We start from the raw sequence: 20,608 nt of genomic DNA on the forward strand, positions 1-20,608 counted from the left end.
GATGGAGGAGGCAAGGAGAAGGAAAAACACTTCACCAGGGATCCAAAGATAATCAAGGATATTAAAAAAGACAACATAGTGTGAATTTAGAACTAAGTTACTTTATTCAACCTTTATCCATGATATTAACCCCTTTAAATGCACTGGAGTTTACCAACATCAACAGAAACGTATCCAAGTGAACGTGACACAGGCCTGGATGTGATTAACAGCAAAATCCATAGACTACAGTTTACTTATGACTTTTCTGATGTTTCAGCAGGGCAGATGACCGAGTGAATCCCTTCCCACAATCTGAGCAGATGAATGGCCTCTCCCCAGTGTGAACCCGCTGGTGTCTCAACAGACTGCATAACTGAGTGAATGTCATACCACACTCTGAGCATGTGTAAGGCCTTTCCCCAGTGTGAACCCGCCGGTGAATCACCAGAGTAGATGACCGACTGAATCCCTTCCCACACTCAGTGCAGATGAACGGCTTCTCACCAGTGTGAGTACTCCGATGTTTCACTAGGCTGGCTAACTCAGTGAATCCCCTCCCGCACTCAGAACACATGAATGGTCTCTCCCCGGTGTGAATTCGCTGGTGTATCACCAGAGTGGATGAGGAAGTGAAATCCTTCCCGCAGTCTGAGCAGGTGAACGGCCTCTCCCCAGTGTGAACTCGCTGATGTACTGTGAGGTCAGATGATCGTTTGAATCCAGTGCCACAGTGAGAGCACCTGAACGGTCTCTCGTCAGTGTGAACAAGCTGGTGGGACATCAGTTCCCCAGAACTTTTGTAGCACTTTCCACAGTCTGGGCACTGAAATGGTCTCTCATCAGTGTGAAGCCGCTGGTGTATCAACAGCTTGGATGACTGAGCGAATCCCTTCCCACACAATGAGCAGACGAACGGCCTCTCCCCAGTGTGAAGTCTTTGGTGTGCGAGCAGGGTGGATGACTGAGCGAATCTCTTCCCACAATCAGAGCAGGTGAACGGTCTCTCCCCGGTGTGAACCCGCTGGTGTCTCAGCAGGTGGGACGACTGGGCAAATCCCTTCCCGCACTGGGAGCAAGTGAATGGTTTCTGGCCAGTGTGAACTCGCTGGTGTCTCAGTAGATGAGACGTTCGTGTGAATCCCTTCCCACACTCTGAACAGCTGAATGGCCTCTCCCCAGTGTGAACTAACTCGTGTGCAGCGAGGTCAGATGACGACTTGAAGTCAGCCCCACAATGAGAACACCCAAATGGTCTCTCATCAGCGTGAACACTTTGGTGGAAAATCAGATCCCAAGAACTCACGAAGCATTTGCTGCAGTCTGGACATTTAAATGGTCCCTCATCAGTGTGAGCACATTGATGTGTCTGCAAGGTGGAAGAGGAAGTGAATCCCTTTCCACACTTGGAACAGATTAACAGCCCCTCCCCAACATGACTACGTCGATGACTTTCCAGCTCAGACTGGGATCTAAATCCAATCTCACAATCCCTACACTGTTTCTCCCTACTGTAACTGCATTTATGTTCAAACAGGTCAGATGATCGGCTAAAGCCTTGATCACACACAGAACACATGAACAGTTTCTCCTCACTGTCAACAGTACTTTTGCCCTCCATGTTCAATATCCATCGAGGTCCAAGTCACGATAAATTGGGGAACTTCAGCAGATCCTGACGTGACGCTTGCTTTTAGCTTCCCGATTGCTAATTCTATCCTTCTAACACCCTGTGAAATTGATTTAGAACAGAAGAAAAACAGGGAGCATGAGACAATCTAGAAAAACATAAAGGCAAGTTGTGAAACTGAAGCTGAACAGAAATGGTAACTTGCAAGGTCAGGAACAGCTCCTGGATTGTCACAAAAGGCCAACCAGTTCACTAACTGTCTTCCAGGGAAGGGAATCAGTCACTTGTCGAGCACTGACAAAAAAATGACTGGGAAGTGAGCAAGTGTGACAGGCAGATTTTATATTATCTACTATCCAACTACAAGGTTGATTGATTCTCCCAAGCCCTCAAACTCCAGTACCTCAAAAAGGACTAGGTATATGTAAATTCCATCACCTCCCAGTCATAGTCCACCCTGACTCATCTGAAATCCAAGAATGGATGAGCAGAATTCCATTAACTAAAATTTGAGAAGAACATAGCCAATGCCTTTAGTCCCTGCTATGAACCAACCAACCTCCCGCCCTCCCTCCCTCTTCCCCCACCACCACTCCCCCAACCAGCTGTTGAACTAGACTGTTGACAACCACGTTGAAATATTTTACCCCTCGATGAGCTTCCACTCACATCCCAAATTTCATCAAGACTGCCTATTTCCACCTCAGTAACAACACCCACATCCAACCTAGTCTCAGCTGATTGCTGCTGAAGGTCTCATTCTTTCTTTTGTTACCTCAAGATTAACTATCCAACAGACTCCCAGCCAGCCTCCCACATTAAACCTTCCTGTAACCTCAAGGCCATCCAGAGCTCTAGTGCCCTCACACTGACTCACACCAATCACCTTGTGCTCACTCACCCACAAAGGCTCCATCTTAAGAATCAGTGAAATGTTTAAATTCTCATCCCTAATTTTCAAATTCCTACCCATCTCTACTCTCCACCAGCCTTACAGTCCTCCCTATCTCTAATCTCCTCAACACCCATATCTGTGTTTCTCTCTTTCTGCCCTCCTGAATATTACACATTTTAACTGCTCCACCATTGGTGGCTATATCTTTGGTTGGTGAGGTCAACAACTCTGAAATTTGTCCTGATACAGCGTAGAACTGGAGGAGTACAGCAACATATCCTCTGATGTTCCTCCAGCTCCACACCATATCGACTCCGACTCCAATATCTGCAGTTCTTGCTATCTCCGTGAAACACTCGGCCTCTCAACCTCTATGAAATCCCTGTCTTTGTCTCACCTTTTTCAACGGCCCTGATATCTCCATTTAGGGCACTGTGTCAAACATTGCTCTGTAATATTTCTATGAAATACGTTGGAATATTCCGTTCTATGAATGCTGCGATTAAAGAACAAATTGTTGTTGTTAACACCTCAGACATGTCATTGCTTCATCATCGCTGGGTGATGAACTTGTAACTCTATTTAACAGCACCATGGCAATACCTTCACACAGACCCAACAGTTCAAGGAAGTCATAAATGTTACCTCTTCCAAAGACCACCGTGGATTGGCAATTTCTGCAGGTATCTTTTGAAATTTATAACATCAGAAGTGCATTTGGCCTATCAGGTCCATACTAACCCTCCTACACTGTCCTTCTAACCCTGCATTGCCCATGGCTAATCCACCTAGCCTGCACATCCCTGGACACTACAGGCAATTACCTTGGCCAATCCACTTAATCTATACATCTTTGGACTGTGGGAGGAAAGCAAGCAGGCTTAGGTAGAAGGTGCAAACTCCACACCAACAGTCATGCGAGGGTGGAGATGAAGCTGGACTCCCGAGTCTGTGAGGCAGCAGTACTAACCACTCCGCCAACATGCAACTGTCATCTGTGAAACAATTTCATGATGTGCAGAACGAATTATTGGGAATAAAAGAAATGAAGAAGAATGTGGCTATTATGGGCTTAGAAGTGAAAGAGGAACAGGGTCTAGTGCAGAAAAACAAATCCTGACTGTGAAAAATTCTGTGGGAAGATAAAGCTAGTTACTCAACAATGATGTTCAGTGGTTGACTGGCATTGGAAAGTCTTTTGGGCACAGTTGGGCAAATAGCTAAACACGGGCCTGACTAAAACTAATATTGACAGGGAAAGTCAAGACAATGGCAGATAGGTGATTAAAGAGGGCAGAACTAAAACAATGCAATGGATGGCCACGTATTAGATCAACAATGTCCCGCAGGGTTCAGTGTTGGAGCCACAGCTGTTCACCTTGGATATTAATGATCTGGATAAAGGGAATGGGGGCATTCTGGCGAAGTTTGCCAATGATACGAAGATAGGTGGACAGGCAGGTAGTACTGAGGAGGTGGGGAAGCTGCAGAAAGATTTAGACGGTTTAGGAGAGTGGTCCAGGAAATGGCTGATGAAATTCAATGTGAGAAAATGTGAGGTTTTGCACTTTGGAAAAAAGAATACAGGCATGGACTATTTTTTAAACGGTGAGAAAATTCGTAAAGCAGAAGTACAAAGGGATCTGGGAGTGTTGATCCAGGATTCTCTAAATGTTAACTTGCAGGTAGAGTCCGTGATTAAGAAAGCGAATGTAAAGTTGTCGTTTATCTCAAGAGGGTTGGAATATAAAAGCAGCGATGTGCTTCTGAGGCTTTATAAAGCTCTAGTTAGGCCCCATTTAAAATACTGTGTCCAATTTTGGGCCCCACACCTCAGGAAGGACATACTAGCCCTGCAGCGTGTCCAGCGGAGATTCACACGGATGATCCCTGGAATGGTAGGTTTAACGTATGATGAACAGCTAAGGATCCTGGGATTGTACTCATTAGAGTTTAGAAGGTTGAGGGGAGATCTACTAGAAACTTACAGGATAATGTATGGCTTAGAAAGGGTGGATGCTAGGAAGTTGTTTCCGTTAGGCGGGGAGATTAGGACCCGTGGGCACAGCCTTAAAATTAGAGGGGGTAAATTTAAAACTGAAATGAGACGACATTTCTTCAGCCAGAGTGTGGTAGGCTTGTGGAATTCATTGCCATGGAGTGCAGTGGAGGCCGGGACGTTGGATGCCTTCAATGCAGAGATCGACAAATTCTTGATCTCAGAAGGAATCAAGGGCTACGGGGAGAGTGCAGGGAAGTGGAGTGGAAATGCCCATCAGCCATGATTTAAATGGCGGAGTGGACTTGATGGGCTGAATGGCTTTACTTCCACTCCTATGTCTTATGGTCTAACAGTAAAGGAGCCACCTCAGCAGCAGAACCATGGAAACACTTAAAACAGCAAGATTGTCTCAACAGTACAGATTTTAAACATCATCCCTTGATATTCAATGTTAACATTTGAATTCTCACTCTCAACTTGCTGGGGGTTACCATTGACCAGAGACGAATAAGCCCTAGAAGTGGGTAAAGGAGCAGGTCAGACGTTAGAAATCCTGCAGTGAGGGTCTCACCGACTCCCTAAAGTCTGTCCACATCTACAAGGCGCAAGCCAGAGGTGTTATGGAATACTGCCCACTTGCCCGGAAAAGTGCAGCTCCAACAACCCTCAAGAAGCTTGACACTGTGCAGGACGAGGCAGTATGCTTAATTGGCATCACATCCACAAACTCCACTGCCACTGCTCAGGAGTGACAGTGTGTATCATCTGCAAGAAACACTGCAAAAATTCACCAAGACATCTGAGACAGTGCCTCTCAACTGCATCCCCAGGTCCTGATAGACCCCGGGTTGGAGCCTTCACACACACCATTTTCCAAATTCACAACTTGAAAGTCAAAGGCAGCAGACACATGGGAACCTAAACATTCACAAATTACCCTCCAAGGCGCTCACCGTCCCAACCTGGAAAAATACCAATGTTCCTTCAGCATCACGGAGTCAAAACCTGGGAAAAGCCTCCTGAACGGCATTGTAGGTCAACTTACAGCGCACACACACTGCAGCAGTTCATGAAGGCAGCTCCCAACCACCAAGGGCAACTATGCTAGGCCAGGCAGAAACATATAGATGGCCCTACAAGAGAAGGGGCAAAACTTGACATCCTCTTGGAAAATAATGCAAGCCAACTGACTCCAGCCTAAGCAAAGTACTTTTGGACCAGTGACCGTAATTCTATTAGTTTCAAGTAGTTTAAAAGCTATAAGCAGGATTTACATAGTTAATGGTGGGGCCCTGGGAAATGTTGTCAAACAGAGACCTAGGAGCGCAGGCGTACAGTTCCTTCAAAGTGGCATCACAGACAGGGTGGTGATGGTGTTTGGCATATTTGACGTCATCTGCCAGAGCATTCAGTACGTGAGTTAGGACATCATGTCACAGTAATACAAGACATTGTTAAGGACACATTTGGAATTCTGCGTACAATTCTGGTCACCCTGACATAGACAGGATGTTATTAAACTGGAAAGGGTGCAAAAAGGATTTATAGGGATGTTACCAAGACTGGACGATTTGAATTATAAGGAGGGGCTGGTTAGACTGCAACTTTTTTTTCCCTTGGAGCATAGGAGGCTGAGGGGCAACTTACAGAAGTTTATAAAATCATGAGGGGCATACATAAGGTGAATAGCCAAGGCCTTTTCGCAGCGGAGGGGAGTGTATGAGGTGAAAAGGGGAAAAGTTTGAAAAGGAACAGAGGAACAACCTTTACTCACCACTGGTGCTCCATATATAGAACAAGCTGCCAAAGGAAGTGGAAGAGGTGGGTGCAATTACAACATTTGGACAGGTACGTGGATAGGAAAGGTTTTAAGGGACGTGGGCCGACTAGATCAGTTTGGGATACCTGGTCAGCACAGACAAGTTGGAGGAAAGGTTCTTTTTCTGTGCTGTGTGACTATACAACACCCACATCCTATGAGTGACGGGAGACAATCAGATAAACATTATGGTGCAGAAGGTTGATCTTCAGCTGATACAGCTGCTCTGAATTTTTGACAAAAATAATCACTCATCTTCCATCTAAGCCAGTCAGAAAAATTTCAGCTGAAGGAATCCCCTGGGAGCATAACAACACACAAGGGAACACAGGGCACCTGTGTCTTTGCACACCAGAGATCAACGTGCATTATAAAAGATGGGAGGATGCAGAGGAGATTTAGCGGACTTGTTCAAGGGATGAGGAACTTTAGTTGCAAGGTTGAGGAGATTTCATTTTTCGTTCATCGTATGGAGCCATCACTGGCTGTACTAACATTTGATGCTCATCCATAATTTCCTTCTCAAACTGCTGCATTCTTTGGACGGTAGGTACATCTGTTGTACTGGCAGCGAATTCCACGATTTTGGCTGTGACAGTGAAGGAACGGCTGTGAAACAGGTGAGAGTCAAGACTGCGTGTGAGATGATGATTCTCTTGCACTTTTGTCGTTCTCAGTAGTAGAAATCATAGGTTTGGAGCGGGGGCAAGTTACTGCAGTGCACCTTGTGGACGGTACACCCTACCGCCACACTGCATCAGTGGATGCCAGATGAAAAGAAAAATTCAAACAAACTGCCTGACCCTGGATGGTATCTATTTTCTAAAACACTATGTTGAGACCTGCACCCATTCAGTTAAATGGAGAGTACCTCATCACATGTCTGAGCTGCGCTTTGTAAATGCTGGGCAGGCACTGGGGAGTCAGAAGGTTGGAGAAAAGGCTTTTCTCTTTGCAAAGGATATTGAGGGGAGATTTGATCGAAGTGCTGCTGAAAGTGTTCAAATAACGTAGAAAGAAGAAGTGACCGATTAGCTCATGGTAAAAGGACTATGGGACAGATTATTGGAGGAGATTCAAAGAAGAAATTTTATGCAGTGAGTGGTAATTACCTGGAACCAGACATTTCGAGCAAAAAGCCTCCCACACTGCAGTGCTGACGATTAGTTGATTTGGTTGTGTGATGCTTGATTCAAGGTTCCCGTTTGCAAATCCTTTTGTAACATCCTGTAAGTGTAGCATAAAAAACTCCTTCAGTCAGTCCAGGATAGAAAAATAAGTAATGCTTAAATATTTGTTTTGGTTTCATAAAACAAGAGCTGTGGCTGGAGGAGATATAAAGCAAGCAAAAACAAATTTCTGGAAGAAACTCAGCAGGGACAGCATGTTTTCTCTCCACATACTGCTGTACCTGCTGAGTTTCTACAGAAGTTTGTGTTTTTGTGTGTCTCTTGGTTTGAGTTTGCTGTTTGTAATTTCTCCCAGTCTGATTGCCTGTCAAAGGAGTTTCCAAAATCCATCAGCCAGTCCAGGATAGAAATTAACATTCCGTCCTCCTGACCAGCATAGCCACACATGCTCATCCAACTCTTGTACGATTCCCACTTTCTTCCCATTTCCTTTAGCCCCTTTTCTGTGACAGAATTCCACAGGATCACCACACACTGTGCAAAAAAATTTCACATCTCAATCTTAGGTGCCCTAGCAGGATGGTTAGATTGTGACTCCTGGGTTTGCAAGGCCCATGCAACTTGACACAATTGTTACAGTGCAGAAAATGGCCATTTGGTCAATCATGTCCACATCCGTTCTACTTCCTAGTGACAATCTCCCACGTTTTCCATTCAAACAATCATCAATGCCCTCTTGAATACTTCAATCGAAACTGCCTTCACACATTTCCAGGCAATGCATTCCAAAACCTAACAAGTACCTCCCGCCTCCCTTGCATCTTTCGCACATCACATTTTTTTTAAACGAACAGGCAAAAAGCTGTTCCCATGGCGTGTTCGTGATTCTGAAGAATTCAAGTCTCTTCTCAGTTCCCCCTTCTTTTCAGAGGTCCAATTCTTCAATTTATCCTCACAACCGAAGTATCTCATTTCTGGAGCCATCCTTGCAAATCATTTCGGCGCCCGATACACAGGATTCACACAGTTTCCTGGGCAGCAATCTTCTCCTAGTCATTGCAAATAGTATCTTTAACACAGCAGGTATGAATGTGCCTGAGAGATGCACCATCCCTCCCTCCCATCTTCCACTCTGCTCTGCCTGGTCCCCAGGTGGCCCTCCCGACCTCACCATTCCCCCTGCCCGCCCCGCCGGCCCCCCCTCGCCCTGACAGCATCACCCCCCCCCCCCCCCCCCCGCAGCTTTGACATCCAGACCCCGCCTTCTCCCCATCTCGCCGAAACCCCTCCCAATCACACCCGTTCCCCCCGACAACCTCTCCTCCCCATCCCGAGGTCTGAAACGGGAAGGGAGCCCGTGAGCCCACGCTCCCTGTGATGCGAACGGGAACGGGTGGGGGGGTTGCTGGTGGACCGGAAGATTACGATCCGCGCCCCGCACTGACTCGGGCTGGTTACCGCAGCCTTTCGGGCCTCCGTCCAGTCGGCAGCGGCTGCAGGAAAATGGCGGCTGCGCATGCGCCACACAAATCACGGCTCGCCGAGCCGGGACTGCGCATGCTCCCGGCGGCCGTGGCCGGCTGGTCGTGCCCGAAAGGGTGTCGGGGGGCGGTTCTGGCCCTCCATCCAATCGGAGTGAAGGCGGGGGCGTGGCTGCAGCGGAGGTATACTGGCGTAGTGCCAGAGCAGAATTCGATGGTAGATGGTGCAGGAATAATAAGGAGAGGAAATCAAACAACGGTCGGGTTGGCTGAAAGATTTAACAAACACCCGGGGTACGCTCCCAGATTTAAAATTAGAAAGTCCCAGTGCCGTGTTTGAGACAAACAGGGAAACGTCCGTTGGTGTCCTATGGTAAAAAGTCCGGTTGTCGCCGCCATCTTTGATAGGGGCAATGTTCCCCGGGACGTTGCCTCGGACGCCATGTTTATCGGGTGCGAGGTGCTGAAGGGCGCATGTCGAGCTTGCTTTCTTTCAGACTTCAGTGGTAGGTAAGTGATTCTTGAAGATACGATCTGTATGCATTTGGAGACACAATAAAGGATTAGGGGTAGTCAGTATGGTTTTGTGTGAGGGAAATCCTGTCTCATAAACTTGAGATAACCAGGTGTAGAGGTGGATGAACAGAGCAGGCCAAGCAGACTCAGTTATTTCCTCAAAAAAACTAAGACAATTGACAAAAGCAGAGTGGTCGATGTTGTATGCTTGGACTTTATTAAAGCATTGACAAGGTAAAAACTGAATGATCTGTGGATGCTGTAAATCAGAAACAAGAACAAAGTTGCTGGAAAAGCTCAGCAGGTCTGGCTGCATCTGTGAAGGAAAAAACAGAGTTAACATTTCAGGTTTGGTGACCCCTCTTCTGAACTGATGGTGGATGGGACAAGGTTCTGCATGGTAGATTAATTAGTAAAGTTATATCACATGGGATTCAGAGTTAAGCTTGCCCATTTGATATAAAATTGGCTTAACAGCAGGAGAGAGAGCATGGTGGTGGAGGGTTGTTTTTTTGGACTGGAGACCTCTGACCAGAGGTGTTCTGCAGGGATAGATGCGGGTCCACTCTTTGTTCACCTATATAAACGATTTAGATCAGAATATAGAAAACATGTTTAATAAGTTTGTGGATTACACCAAGGTTGGTGGTATAGTGGACAGTGAAGATGGTTATTGAAAACAACAACAGGATCTTAACCAACTGGGCTAGTAGGAGAGGAATGGCAGAGGCAGGTTAATGCAGATAATGGGACATTTTGCATTTTTGGTAAAACAAACAAAGACAAAATTTATACAATTAAAAGTAGGGCCTTGGGCAATCTTGTCAAACAGAGGCCTAGGGGTTCAGGTACATAATTGTTTGAAATTTGCATTAGATTTAGCATTCTCGCCTTCATTGCTCAGACTTTTTCAGTATAGGATTTGGAGTTCATGTTGAGATTGTACAGGACATTGATGAGGCCTCTTCTGGAGTACTGTTTCCAGGTCTGGTACCCCTGTTACAGAAAGGATATAATTAAAGTGGAGAGACTTACCAGGATGTTGCCAGGAATGGAGGGCTTGAGTTATAAGGAGAGGCTGGATAGGCTTGGACTTTTTCCATTGAGTGTGAGAGGTTGAGAGGTGACTTTACAAACATTTATAAAATAATGACGGGTGTAGATAAAATGAATGGCAGGGGTCTTTTCCCTAGGACTTCAAGACTGGGAGCATATTTTTAAGGTGACAGGAGAATGGTTTTAAAAAGATGTGTATTTGGAATGAACTTCTGGTGGAAATGATGGACATGGGTACAGTTACAACATTTAAAAGACATTTAGATAAGTACACGAATAGGAAATGTTTGGACAGAAATAGGTCATCTAGAATTAAGAATCAACCACATCATTGTGATTTTGGAGTCATGTGTAGGCCAGGACAACGGATCCTTTTTCATAAAGACCATTAGCAAGACAGATGTGAAAGATGTGTGTTCAGTCAGCTTCAACTTGTCTACAATTACCAGTCTGTATTAGCATACATCTGCTCTATTTCACAACCTGTCCTGGTGGTGCATGTGGTGGTGCACCTGTCACTTCCTCACCGGAAGTCATCCTGAATCCTGAGGGACTTAACAAATGAGATCAAACAGGTTTGTCAAGTGTACGGAGCAAGTTCTAAGAATATTCTCCTCACACCATTTAGGGAGCAGCATCCTGACTCAGTTTGAGACCAAAAAAACATGCAGACTGTTGCATGCGCCAGACTTTGTCTGACTGTAATCGGATTGTAAGACTTCATTACTCTTGAACTCAACCTTGCATAAAATGGATGATAACAGGTTTTCCGGCTGTTGAATTGTTCGCTGAATGCACGTGGTATGTTCCTGTGTCCCTTGTACCAGTGACAGACAACCGCTGTGCCTTGGCTTGACAGTGACACTACATTGCGTTTTCATCTGTGCACTCATTTCAATGTGATATTGGCTGTAAATGCAGCCATTCATAAAATCTCTCACCTGCACCTCTATCTCTATGACTACCACCAACCCCTGTTTCTCTCTCTGCTTTCACAGAGGCCCGAGTTTCAGATTAGATTAGATTAAATTAGATTCCCTACAGTGTGGAAACAGGCCCTTCGGCCCAACAAGTCCACACTGCCCCTTGAAGCATCCCACGCAGACCCATCCCCCATATAACCCACACACCCCTGAACACTATGGGCAATTTAGCATGGCCAATCCACCTAGCCTGGACATCTTTAGACTGTGGGAGGAAACCGGAGCACCCGGAGGAAACCCACACAAACACGGGGAGAATGTGCAAACTCCACACAGACAGTTGCCCTGAGGCTGGAATCGAACCTGGGTCCCTGGCGCTGTGAGGCTGCAGTGCTAACCACTGAGCCACTCTGCTGCCCCAGTATCAGCCCAGACTGGTTCGCCGTATTGCTCTTCTGTGGATGCTAGTGACTTGTTTGGTAGTTAAGACATCCTAGCAGCATTTGTGGTCACTCCTTTTCACAAGCGTTGGCCCCTTAAATGACCATAAATGATCAGATTTATTCAACTCCATTTCACCTTTGTGCCTGCTTTTATGCTTTTAATGTATACTCTCTCATCCCAATTTTTTTTTGTTCCTGTTTTAACCAATTTAGAAACTGCAAACCAAATATTACATCAGGATCTGACACATTCTTCCAACCTCTCAGAACCAGAACATGGAAGGAGACAGCACCGTTTGCAGCAGGGAGAAATTGTTCATGTGTCCAGTGTGTGGGCGAGGTTTCGCACAATCATCTGCTCTGTCGAGACACAACTGCAATCATAGCGTGCAGAAACCGTGGAAATGTAGGGACTGTGGGAAGGGGTTTATTTCCCCATCTAAGCTAGAAACTCATCGGCGTACTCACACTGGGGAGAAAACTTTCACATGCTCCAACTGTGGGGAGCGATTCACTCGCTCGTCTACCCTGCTGGCCCACCAAAGGGTTCACACAGGGGAGAGGCCATTCGCCTGCTCTGTGTGCAGGAAGGAATTCACTCAATTATCTAACCTGCTGACCCACCAGCGAGTTCACACCGGGGAGAGGCCATTCACCTGCACTGAGTGCGGGAAGGGATTTGCTGATTCATCTGCCCTGCTGAGACACAAGCGGGTCCACACTGGGGAGAGGCCGTTCACCTGCGCCGAATGTGGGAAGAGATTCATTCAGTCAACCAACCTGCAGGTACACCGGCGCTCTCACACTGGGGAGAGGCCATTCACCTGCATTGTGTGTGATAAAGGATTTAGTGATTCATCCAGCCTACTGATCCACCAGCGAGTTCACACCGGGGAGAGGCCGTTCACCTGCTCCGAGTGTGGGAAGAGATTCATTCGATCATCTTACCTGCTAACCCACCAGCGTGTTCACACTGGGGAGAGGCCATTCACCTGCACAGAGTGTGGCAAGGGGTTCACTGATTCATCTGCCCTGCTGAGACACAAGCGGGTTCACACCAGCGAAAGGCCGTTCACCTGCTCTGAGTGTGGGAAGGGGTTCATTCAGTCGTACAAGCTGCAGATACACCAGCGCAACCACACGGGGGAGAGGCCGTTCATCTGCACTGTGTGTGGAAAAGGATTTACTGATTCATCCAGCCTGCTGACACACCAGCGAGTCCACACTGGGGAGAGACCGTACATTTGCTCAGAGTGTGGGAAGAGATTCACTCGTTCGTCCAGCCTGCTGACACACCAGCGAGTACACACTGGGGAGAGACCGTTCACCTGCTCTGAGTGTGGAAGGAGATTCACTCGTTCATCTTACCTGCTGACACACCAGCAAGTTCACAATCAGATACTGTGATCGGATTTTGATGTTAAACGTGTCCAGCAATGACTCATGGACTTGGTCCACTTCTGATGTTGATTAAACTCCAGCTCTTGTACCGGGGCCAATAAAAGTCAAAAATGGATTTGTAGGATTCCTGACTCAACTCATGTTCACACTGAGAAAACTATTTGGCCCTTTGAGCCTTCTCCACCATCTGATGTGACCACGGCTGATCAGTGCCCTCTTCCTGCTCTCATCCCACGTCGGTTAATCACTTCAGTCCTAATAACTATATCTGTCTTCTTGAAAACATTCAATGTTTTAGCTCATTTGATTTCTGCAGCAGAAAATTCGACAGGTTTGCACTCTGGGTGAAGAAATTTCTGCTCATCTCAATCCTAAACAGCCAACCCTGTATCCTTCTGGCCCCCGTTCTTGAATCCTCCATCTTTGGGAACATCTTCGTTTTTATCCTGCCTTGTCCTGTGAGAAGCTAATAGGTTTCTATGAGAACCACCCCACTTCTGTTTCTTCTAACCTCCAATTAATATAGTCCTAACTGATCCAGTCTCTGTTCGTACACCAGTCCTGCCATTAGTCCGGTAAATCTTTGCTGCACTCCCTCAGAATTGGAACATCTTCCCTCCGATAAAAAGACCAAAACCGCATTCAGTATTTCAGCTGTGGTCTCACCAAGACCCTGTACAATGGCAGCAAGACATCCCTGGTCCTATCCTTGAATCCTCTTATTACAAAGGCCAATATACCATTTACCACCTTCACTGCGTGCTGTACCTGCATGCTTACCTTCAGTGATTGGTGTACAAGGACACCCAAGTCTCATGCACCTCCCAACTTCCCAAAACAATCACTATTCAGATAATAATCTGCCTTCCTGTTTTTGTGACTATAATGGATAACCTCGCATTTATCCACATTATACTTAGTCATGCATTTGACTACTCACTCAACTTGTCCATATTACACCATAGCATTTCTGTAGCCTCCTCACAGTTTATTCTCCCAATTAGCTTTGTATCGCCTGCAAATGTGGAGATATGACATTTAGTTCCCTCATCTTAATCATTAATATCTTTACGAATAGTTAGAGTCCAAGCACTGATGCTTGTGATACCCCACTCAATGGTTGCCACTTGGAAAGACTCTGTTTCCTGCCTGCCGAGCAGTCCTCTGTGTCAGTACCGAATCCTACGTGCTTTAGTTTTACATGCTAATCTCTTATGGGATCACAACAAAACCCTTCTGAAAGTCCAGGTACATTACATCCACCGTACCCTTCTTACCAACTATGACCTTGAAAAATTTCTGTATGTTTGTCAAGCTTAATTTCCCTTCGTAAATACATGCTAACATCCAATCCTGTCACTGCTATCCAAACGCTTGGCTTGCAATAAACAACTGCACCTCCCAGTCGCGAACCATTTTAACTTCTCCTCCCATTCCTTAGACGACATGTCCATCATGGGCCTCCTGCAGTGCCACAATGATGCCACCCGACGGTTGCAGGAACAGCAACTCATATTCCGCTTGGGAACCCTGCAGCCCAGTGGTATCAATGTGGACTTCACAAGCTTCAAAATCTCCCCTCCCCCCACTGCATCCCCAAACCAGCCCAGCTCATCCCCTCCACCCACTGCATCCCAAAACCAGCCCAGCTTATCCCTGCCTCCCTAACCTGTTCTTCCTCTCACCCATCCCTTCCTCCCACCTCAAGCTGCACCCCCATTTCCTACTTACTAACCTCATCCCACCTCCTTGACCTGTCCGTCCTCCCCAGACTGACCTATCCCCTCCCCACCTATACTCTCCTCTCCACTTATCTTCTCCTCTATCCATCTTCGGTCCACCTCCCCCGTCTCCCTATTTATTCCAGAACCCTCTCCCCGTCCCCCTTTTCTGATGAAGGGTCTAGGCCCGAAACGTCAGCTTTTGTGCTCCTGAGATGCTGCTTGGCCTGCTGCGTTCATCCAGCTCCACACTTTGTTATCACTGCTATCCAAATTGTCTGCTTTTGAATTGTTTATAATGGACTCTGTTTTCGGCACTCATGATGTCAGGGTAGCCAATCCATACCTCCCCATTTTCTCTCTACCTTCTTTATTGTGGTGTTACGTCAGCTACATGCCAATTCACAGGAAGTTACAGTGTCTCTGGATTCTTAAAAGCTCATCCACTATTTCTAGGGCCTGTACTTTAAGTGCTCTGGGATGTAGATTATCACATTTTGGAAATTTAAGAGCCTTTAATATCATCTATTTACCCCACGCTATTTTCCTCCTGACACTGATTTCCTTCTGTTCCTTCCTCTCACCAGATCCTGTATTCCCAACTGTTTGTGGAGCGTTATTGTTCCTTGGAATGAATTTCTGCTACGTCTCCCAATTTCTCCAGAAACCCCTGCCATTGCTGCTCTACCATCTTTCCCCCTTTCAATCAGTGCTGGCCAGCTCCTCCCTCATGTCTTTGTGGGCTCCTTTACGCAAATGTGATACCGTTGCATCTGATTCCAGCTTCTCCCCCACAAACTGCAAGGGTGAATTCTCTCAAATCATGGTAATTGACCCCTAGGGTTTCCTTCACCTTAAGCTCCCTAATCAAGTCTGCTCATTACATGTCACTGTTGCTTTTCCCGAGTGGGTTCTAACACCAGCTACTCCCAAAAACCATCTTGTAGACATTCCAGAAATTCCTTTTCTTGGTGTCTGCTACCAACTTTCTATTCCCAGTCCACCTGCATATTGAAATCCCCCATGATTACTGTAATCGTGCCTTCCTTACATGCCTTTTCTATCTCTTGAATTATTTTCTGCCCACATCCTGACTACTGCTTCGAGGCCTGTATATAACTCCAATCAGGATCCTTTGTGGTTCCTCTCAGATTCGACACCTTCCAAGGTTATTGCTTCTTGCTGTTGATTTAATTTAGTTTCTTATTAACAAGGCAACCCTCCCCCTCTGCTTGCCTGCCTGTCCTTTCAGTCGGATGCACAACCTCAGATATTTAGTTCTCACACCTGATCCCCTTGCACCCATTTCTTTGCCAGTTGGACCTGCCAATTTCAGTCTGTGCTACAAGCTCACTTATCCTGTTTTGTATATTGCATGCATTCAAGTACGATGCTTCAGCTCTGCATTGACCAACCCCCCTCTCATAGATGTCCCCTTAAACCTCAGGCACAGCGGATGTTTCCTGACCCCTTCCATACCCTGCCCTATCACCTGTTACAAAAACTTTAATAACCCCTCTTGAGCACCATGGCTTCCCACCCTCTCTCCCCCACTATTTAAAGTCATTGTGACCTCGATTTAACTCTATTTGCGCCATCAGTGGACTACCTCATTACAAATGCTTCGTTTTCAGATATAAAACATTTGGGTTTTTTCTGTTATTGAGTTTCCCTATACTTGGTACAATATGACGTTTGCACATTCTGTCGCTTCCTTTTGTTTTCTGGTAACATTTAGCCCCATTGCTGACTATCAATCCTACTTTCTCCTTTGCCCTTGCTTTTATAATTTTCCATGCGACTGACCCCAGCTCTGCCCACTGTTCAGTTTAAGCTTAATAGTCACCAACATTTTTAAATGCTCATCCCTGATTTTCAAACTCCAACCAAACTCTAATCTCCTCCAGCCTTTCAGTCCTCCCTCGCTCGGCATTGTTTAGTGTCACAACCCTCATATCTTGGGTTTCTCTTTTTCTGTCCTCCTGAACATTGTGGATTTTAATTATTTCACCATTTCTAACCATATTGTAGCGTCATAGATAGAGCTATAGAGTTAGACGGTATGGAAACAGACCCTTCGGTCCAACCAGTCTATGCTGGCCATGCTCCTAAACTAAACTAGTCCCACTTGCCTGCATGTGGTGCATACCTCTCCAAGCCTTTTCTATTCATGTACTTATCCAAATGTCTTTTTAATGTTGTAACGGTAGCTGCATCCACCACTTCCTCTGGCAATTCACTCCACGCATGAACTGCGCTCTATGCAAAGCATTGCCCTTAGTTTCCTTTTTAAAACTTTTTCCTCTTACCATTTAAAATAATATCCTCTAGTTTTGGACTCCCTCTTCCCAGCAAAAAGACCCCAGCAATTTATTCCTGTCATGATTTTACAAATCTCTGTAAGGTCACCCCTCAACCTCCTATGCTCCAGTGAAAAAGTCCCAGTCTACTCAAATTATTTTTATAGCTCAAACCTTCTGTTTCTCAGTTCCAAGGATGCCAACTCCAGAACTTACTCCCTCAAACACTCTGCCTCTCGACCTCATTTACAGCAATCCTTGAAACCCTGTCTTGGTCTCAGTTTTTTTGCCCCAGATCCTAACATCTCCATTTGTGGCACCATGTCAAATGTTAATTTATAAAATTTCTGTGGATCACTGTGGAATTTTCTATTCTACAAAAGGTCTCATAAATACAAGTTGTTGTTGATTTATACATATGTCACCACCTCTTTGCTGGTAGGTGAATAACTGTTTACCTGACATCATTATGGGAACACCTTTGCTATGGACTGCGGCGGTTCCAAAAGGTCTGACATGCCTTGGCGACTGGGAATTGGCAAATTTCTACTGGTATCTGTGAAACAAAATGAATGTTTCATGGTGTGCAGAATGAATAAAGATGGTGCAGAATGTGATGGTCAGTATAAACTTGAAGTGGAAGGGAAATTGACTGTAGCACAGGAGAAACATTTCCTGACTGAATGATCCTGTGGGAAGACAGTAAGTCAACAACGCGTGGGTCAGGGGATGGTCAGCTATGAAAAGTCTTTTAGACACAATTGGGCGAAGTAACAGTTAAATGTCATACCTGACTAAGCCTACTATTATTGACAGAAGAAGTTAGACAGTGGCAGAGAGGTGATGCAGAAGGGCAGAGGTAAAATGGAGCAATAAGAATGGATTAGATCTACAGTAAAGGAGTCACATCAGCTCCTGAGCTTATGGGAAGTCTCTCAGATAACAGTAAGATTCTCTCAACAATAGAGAATCTAAGCATAATCCCTTGACATTCAAAAGTGTCACCATCACTGAATTTCCCCCCACTCTCAACTTGCTGGGAGATACTATTGACCAGAAACTGAAACTGTCATATCACTTGTGGGTACAAGAGCAGGTCAGAAGCTAGGAATCCTAGTGAGCAACAGAGATGTGCAGACGAGGTGGATTGACGATGTTAAATTACCCACAGTGTCCAGGGATGTGTGGGTTAGGTGGTTTAGCCATGGGAAATGTAGGGTTACAGAATGGGGGGGGGTGGACCTGTTGGGCTGAATGGCCTGTTCCACACTGTATGGATTCTATGATCCTATGAACTCACCACCTGACCCCACCAAAACCCTGTCCACATCTATAAGTCAGGTGTGTGATGGAGTACTCCCCACTCGCCTGGATGAGTGCAGCTTCAACAACCGTCAAGAAGCTTGGCATAATGCATGACAAAGCAGAATGCTTGATTGGCATCACATCCACAAACATCTCCCTGCTCCACCAACAGAGCTGAGCAGCAACAGTATGTACTGTCTGCCAGATACACTGCCGAAATTCACCAAGGCTCCTTTGACAGAACCAGCCAACGCATTGCTGACTCCTGGAGGAGGTAGGGAGTCAGACTTTAAACCCTGAGTCTTCAAAGTCATCACTTTCCAAATTCACAACCACTTTCATCTTGAAGGTCAAAGGCAACAGGCACATGGGAACATAAACACCTGCAAGTTCCCCTACAAGCCCCTCACCACCCTGACCAGGAAACATATCGAAATTCCTTCAGTTCACTGGGTGAAAATCCTGGAAAACTTCCTGAATAGTATTTACCTACAGCACATGGACTGCAGCAGTAGAAGGTAGCTCTACACCCCTTCCTCAGGGGTACCTATGGATGGGTGATAAATGTTAGCCCAGCCAGCAATGCCCACATCCCATGAGTGAATTGAGGGATTCACAAATATTATGGTGCGTGTACCAAATATTATGGTGGCTATTCAGCTGACTACAACTGCTCTGAATTTCTTCTTAAAAATCACCCCCCTTTCATCTAAGGCTGAAGTCAGAGAAAATTCTCAGTTGAAGTAATTCCCTGGGAGCATGGCAGCATCACACGCGGGAACATGGAGCATTTGTGTCCGTGGAAACCAGTGATCAACATGCACTATTAGGGATGGGAAGGTCCCTGAGGATGGAGAGGAGATTTGCCAGAATCTTCAAGGTATAAGGAATTTTAACAAGCAAGTTTTTCATAATTTGTTCAAGGCATTGCAGCATTGCTCATAATCCATTGTTCTGGTAGGAAGCGAGTTCCAGGATTTCGGCGCTGTGATGGTAAAGGAACAGCAATGACACAGGTGCAGTTCAGAATAGCATGTGACTTGGAAGGAACCTTACAGGTGATGATACTCTCATGCTACCTTTGTCGATCCCAGCGATAGATGTCATGGGTTTGGAGCCTGGGTAGAATTACTGTATTATTGGAAGCTGCACCAGTTCGGTTAAATGGAGAGTACTTCATCATACTCCTGAGGTGTGCTTTGTAGATGCTGGGAGAGACGCAAGGTTGGAGAATCTGAGACTGACCTCCTTCAGCAAAGATGATTGAGGAGAGATAGAAGTGCTATTGAAAGAGGTAGATAACTTAGAAAGAACTTGTCAGATGACAGATTGCAGGTGAAAATAAAATAAAATGTATGCAGTGAGCAGCAAGTACCTGGAACGAAATATTTAGACCAAAAAGCTGCTGATATCGCAAGTCTGATGAATAGTTGATTTGATCTGATGTGGTGTTTGATTTGAGTTTCCTGTCTGTGAATACTTTTGTAACATCCGATGTGCAAAAGCAATCACTGTCAGTCAGTACAGGAGAGAGAGTCAAAAAGTGCTAAATAATTTTTCTGGATTTGATTAAACAAGAACTGCACATGCTGGGGATCTGAACATGCAAAAACAGATATTGCTGGAGAAACTCATCAGGTCCAGCACCATCTTTTCTCTCCACAAATGCTGCCAGACCCGTTGTGTTTTTCCGGCAGTTTCAGTTTTTGTTTGTCTCTGTTGAGTTTGCTTTGGACACATGGGGCAGGGGTCCCATAAGGAGGTGAGATCTAACGAGCAGAATTTTCTTACTTTGTTTTCCTTCTGCCTCAGTAGGCTGTTGATACAAATAAAACGCCAGCAGCAAACCATTCAGCCGTTCGAGTTCCGCTATTCAACGTGATCATGGCTGATCACCCAACTCAGTGCCCTGTTCCCACTTTCTCCCGTACGATTTCACCCAAACAATTAAATCTAAATTCCTTTTTGAAAACATTCAGTGTTTTAGATCGAGTCGCTTTTGGTGGC

At 45.7% G+C, this 20,608-nt stretch overlaps 2 protein-coding genes across 2 annotated transcripts in view; one reads left to right on the forward strand and one right to left on the reverse strand.

Moving 5' to 3' along the window:
• The window catches only part of LOC125448875 (zinc finger protein 850-like), a 46,640-nt gene extending 33,250 nt beyond the window's left edge, over positions 1–13,390 (forward strand). Inside the window, exons 10-14 of the mRNA XM_059641833.1 lie at positions 851–974; positions 6,876–6,945; positions 8,806–9,230; positions 9,345–9,446; positions 12,120–13,390. Of these exons, the coding sequence (XP_059497816.1) occupies positions 851–974; positions 6,876–6,945; positions 8,806–9,230; positions 9,345–9,446; positions 12,120–13,281 (1,883 nt within the window). The 3' untranslated portion in view covers positions 13,282–13,390. The remainder of the gene's footprint in view (positions 1–850; positions 975–6,875; positions 6,946–8,805; positions 9,231–9,344; positions 9,447–12,119) is intronic.
• Positions 82–9,016, reverse strand: LOC125449059 (zinc finger protein OZF-like). Its single transcript, XM_048524663.1, has 3 exons — positions 8,914–9,016; positions 7,438–7,552; positions 82–1,709 (listed from the first exon to the last, which is right to left on the reverse strand). The coding sequence occupies exon 3, from the start codon at positions 1,598–1,600 to the stop codon at positions 233–235; it is 1,368 nt and encodes a 455-aa protein (XP_048380620.1). The 5' UTR covers positions 1,601–1,709; positions 7,438–7,552; positions 8,914–9,016; the 3' UTR covers positions 82–232.
• Positions 13,391–20,608: the final 7,218 nt, after the last annotated feature.

This window comes from Stegostoma tigrinum, chromosome 43, assembly GCF_030684315.1.
Source record: "Stegostoma tigrinum isolate sSteTig4 chromosome 43, sSteTig4.hap1, whole genome shotgun sequence".
Classification (NCBI taxonomy): domain Eukaryota; kingdom Metazoa; phylum Chordata; class Chondrichthyes; order Orectolobiformes; family Stegostomatidae; genus Stegostoma; species Stegostoma tigrinum.

What these genes read in the sequence shown, in the direction of transcription:
- LOC125449059 (XM_048524663.1), bottom strand. Translation starts at nt 1,600, where the DNA reads ATGGAGGGCAAAAGTACTGTTGACAGTGAGGAGAAACTGTTCATGTGT.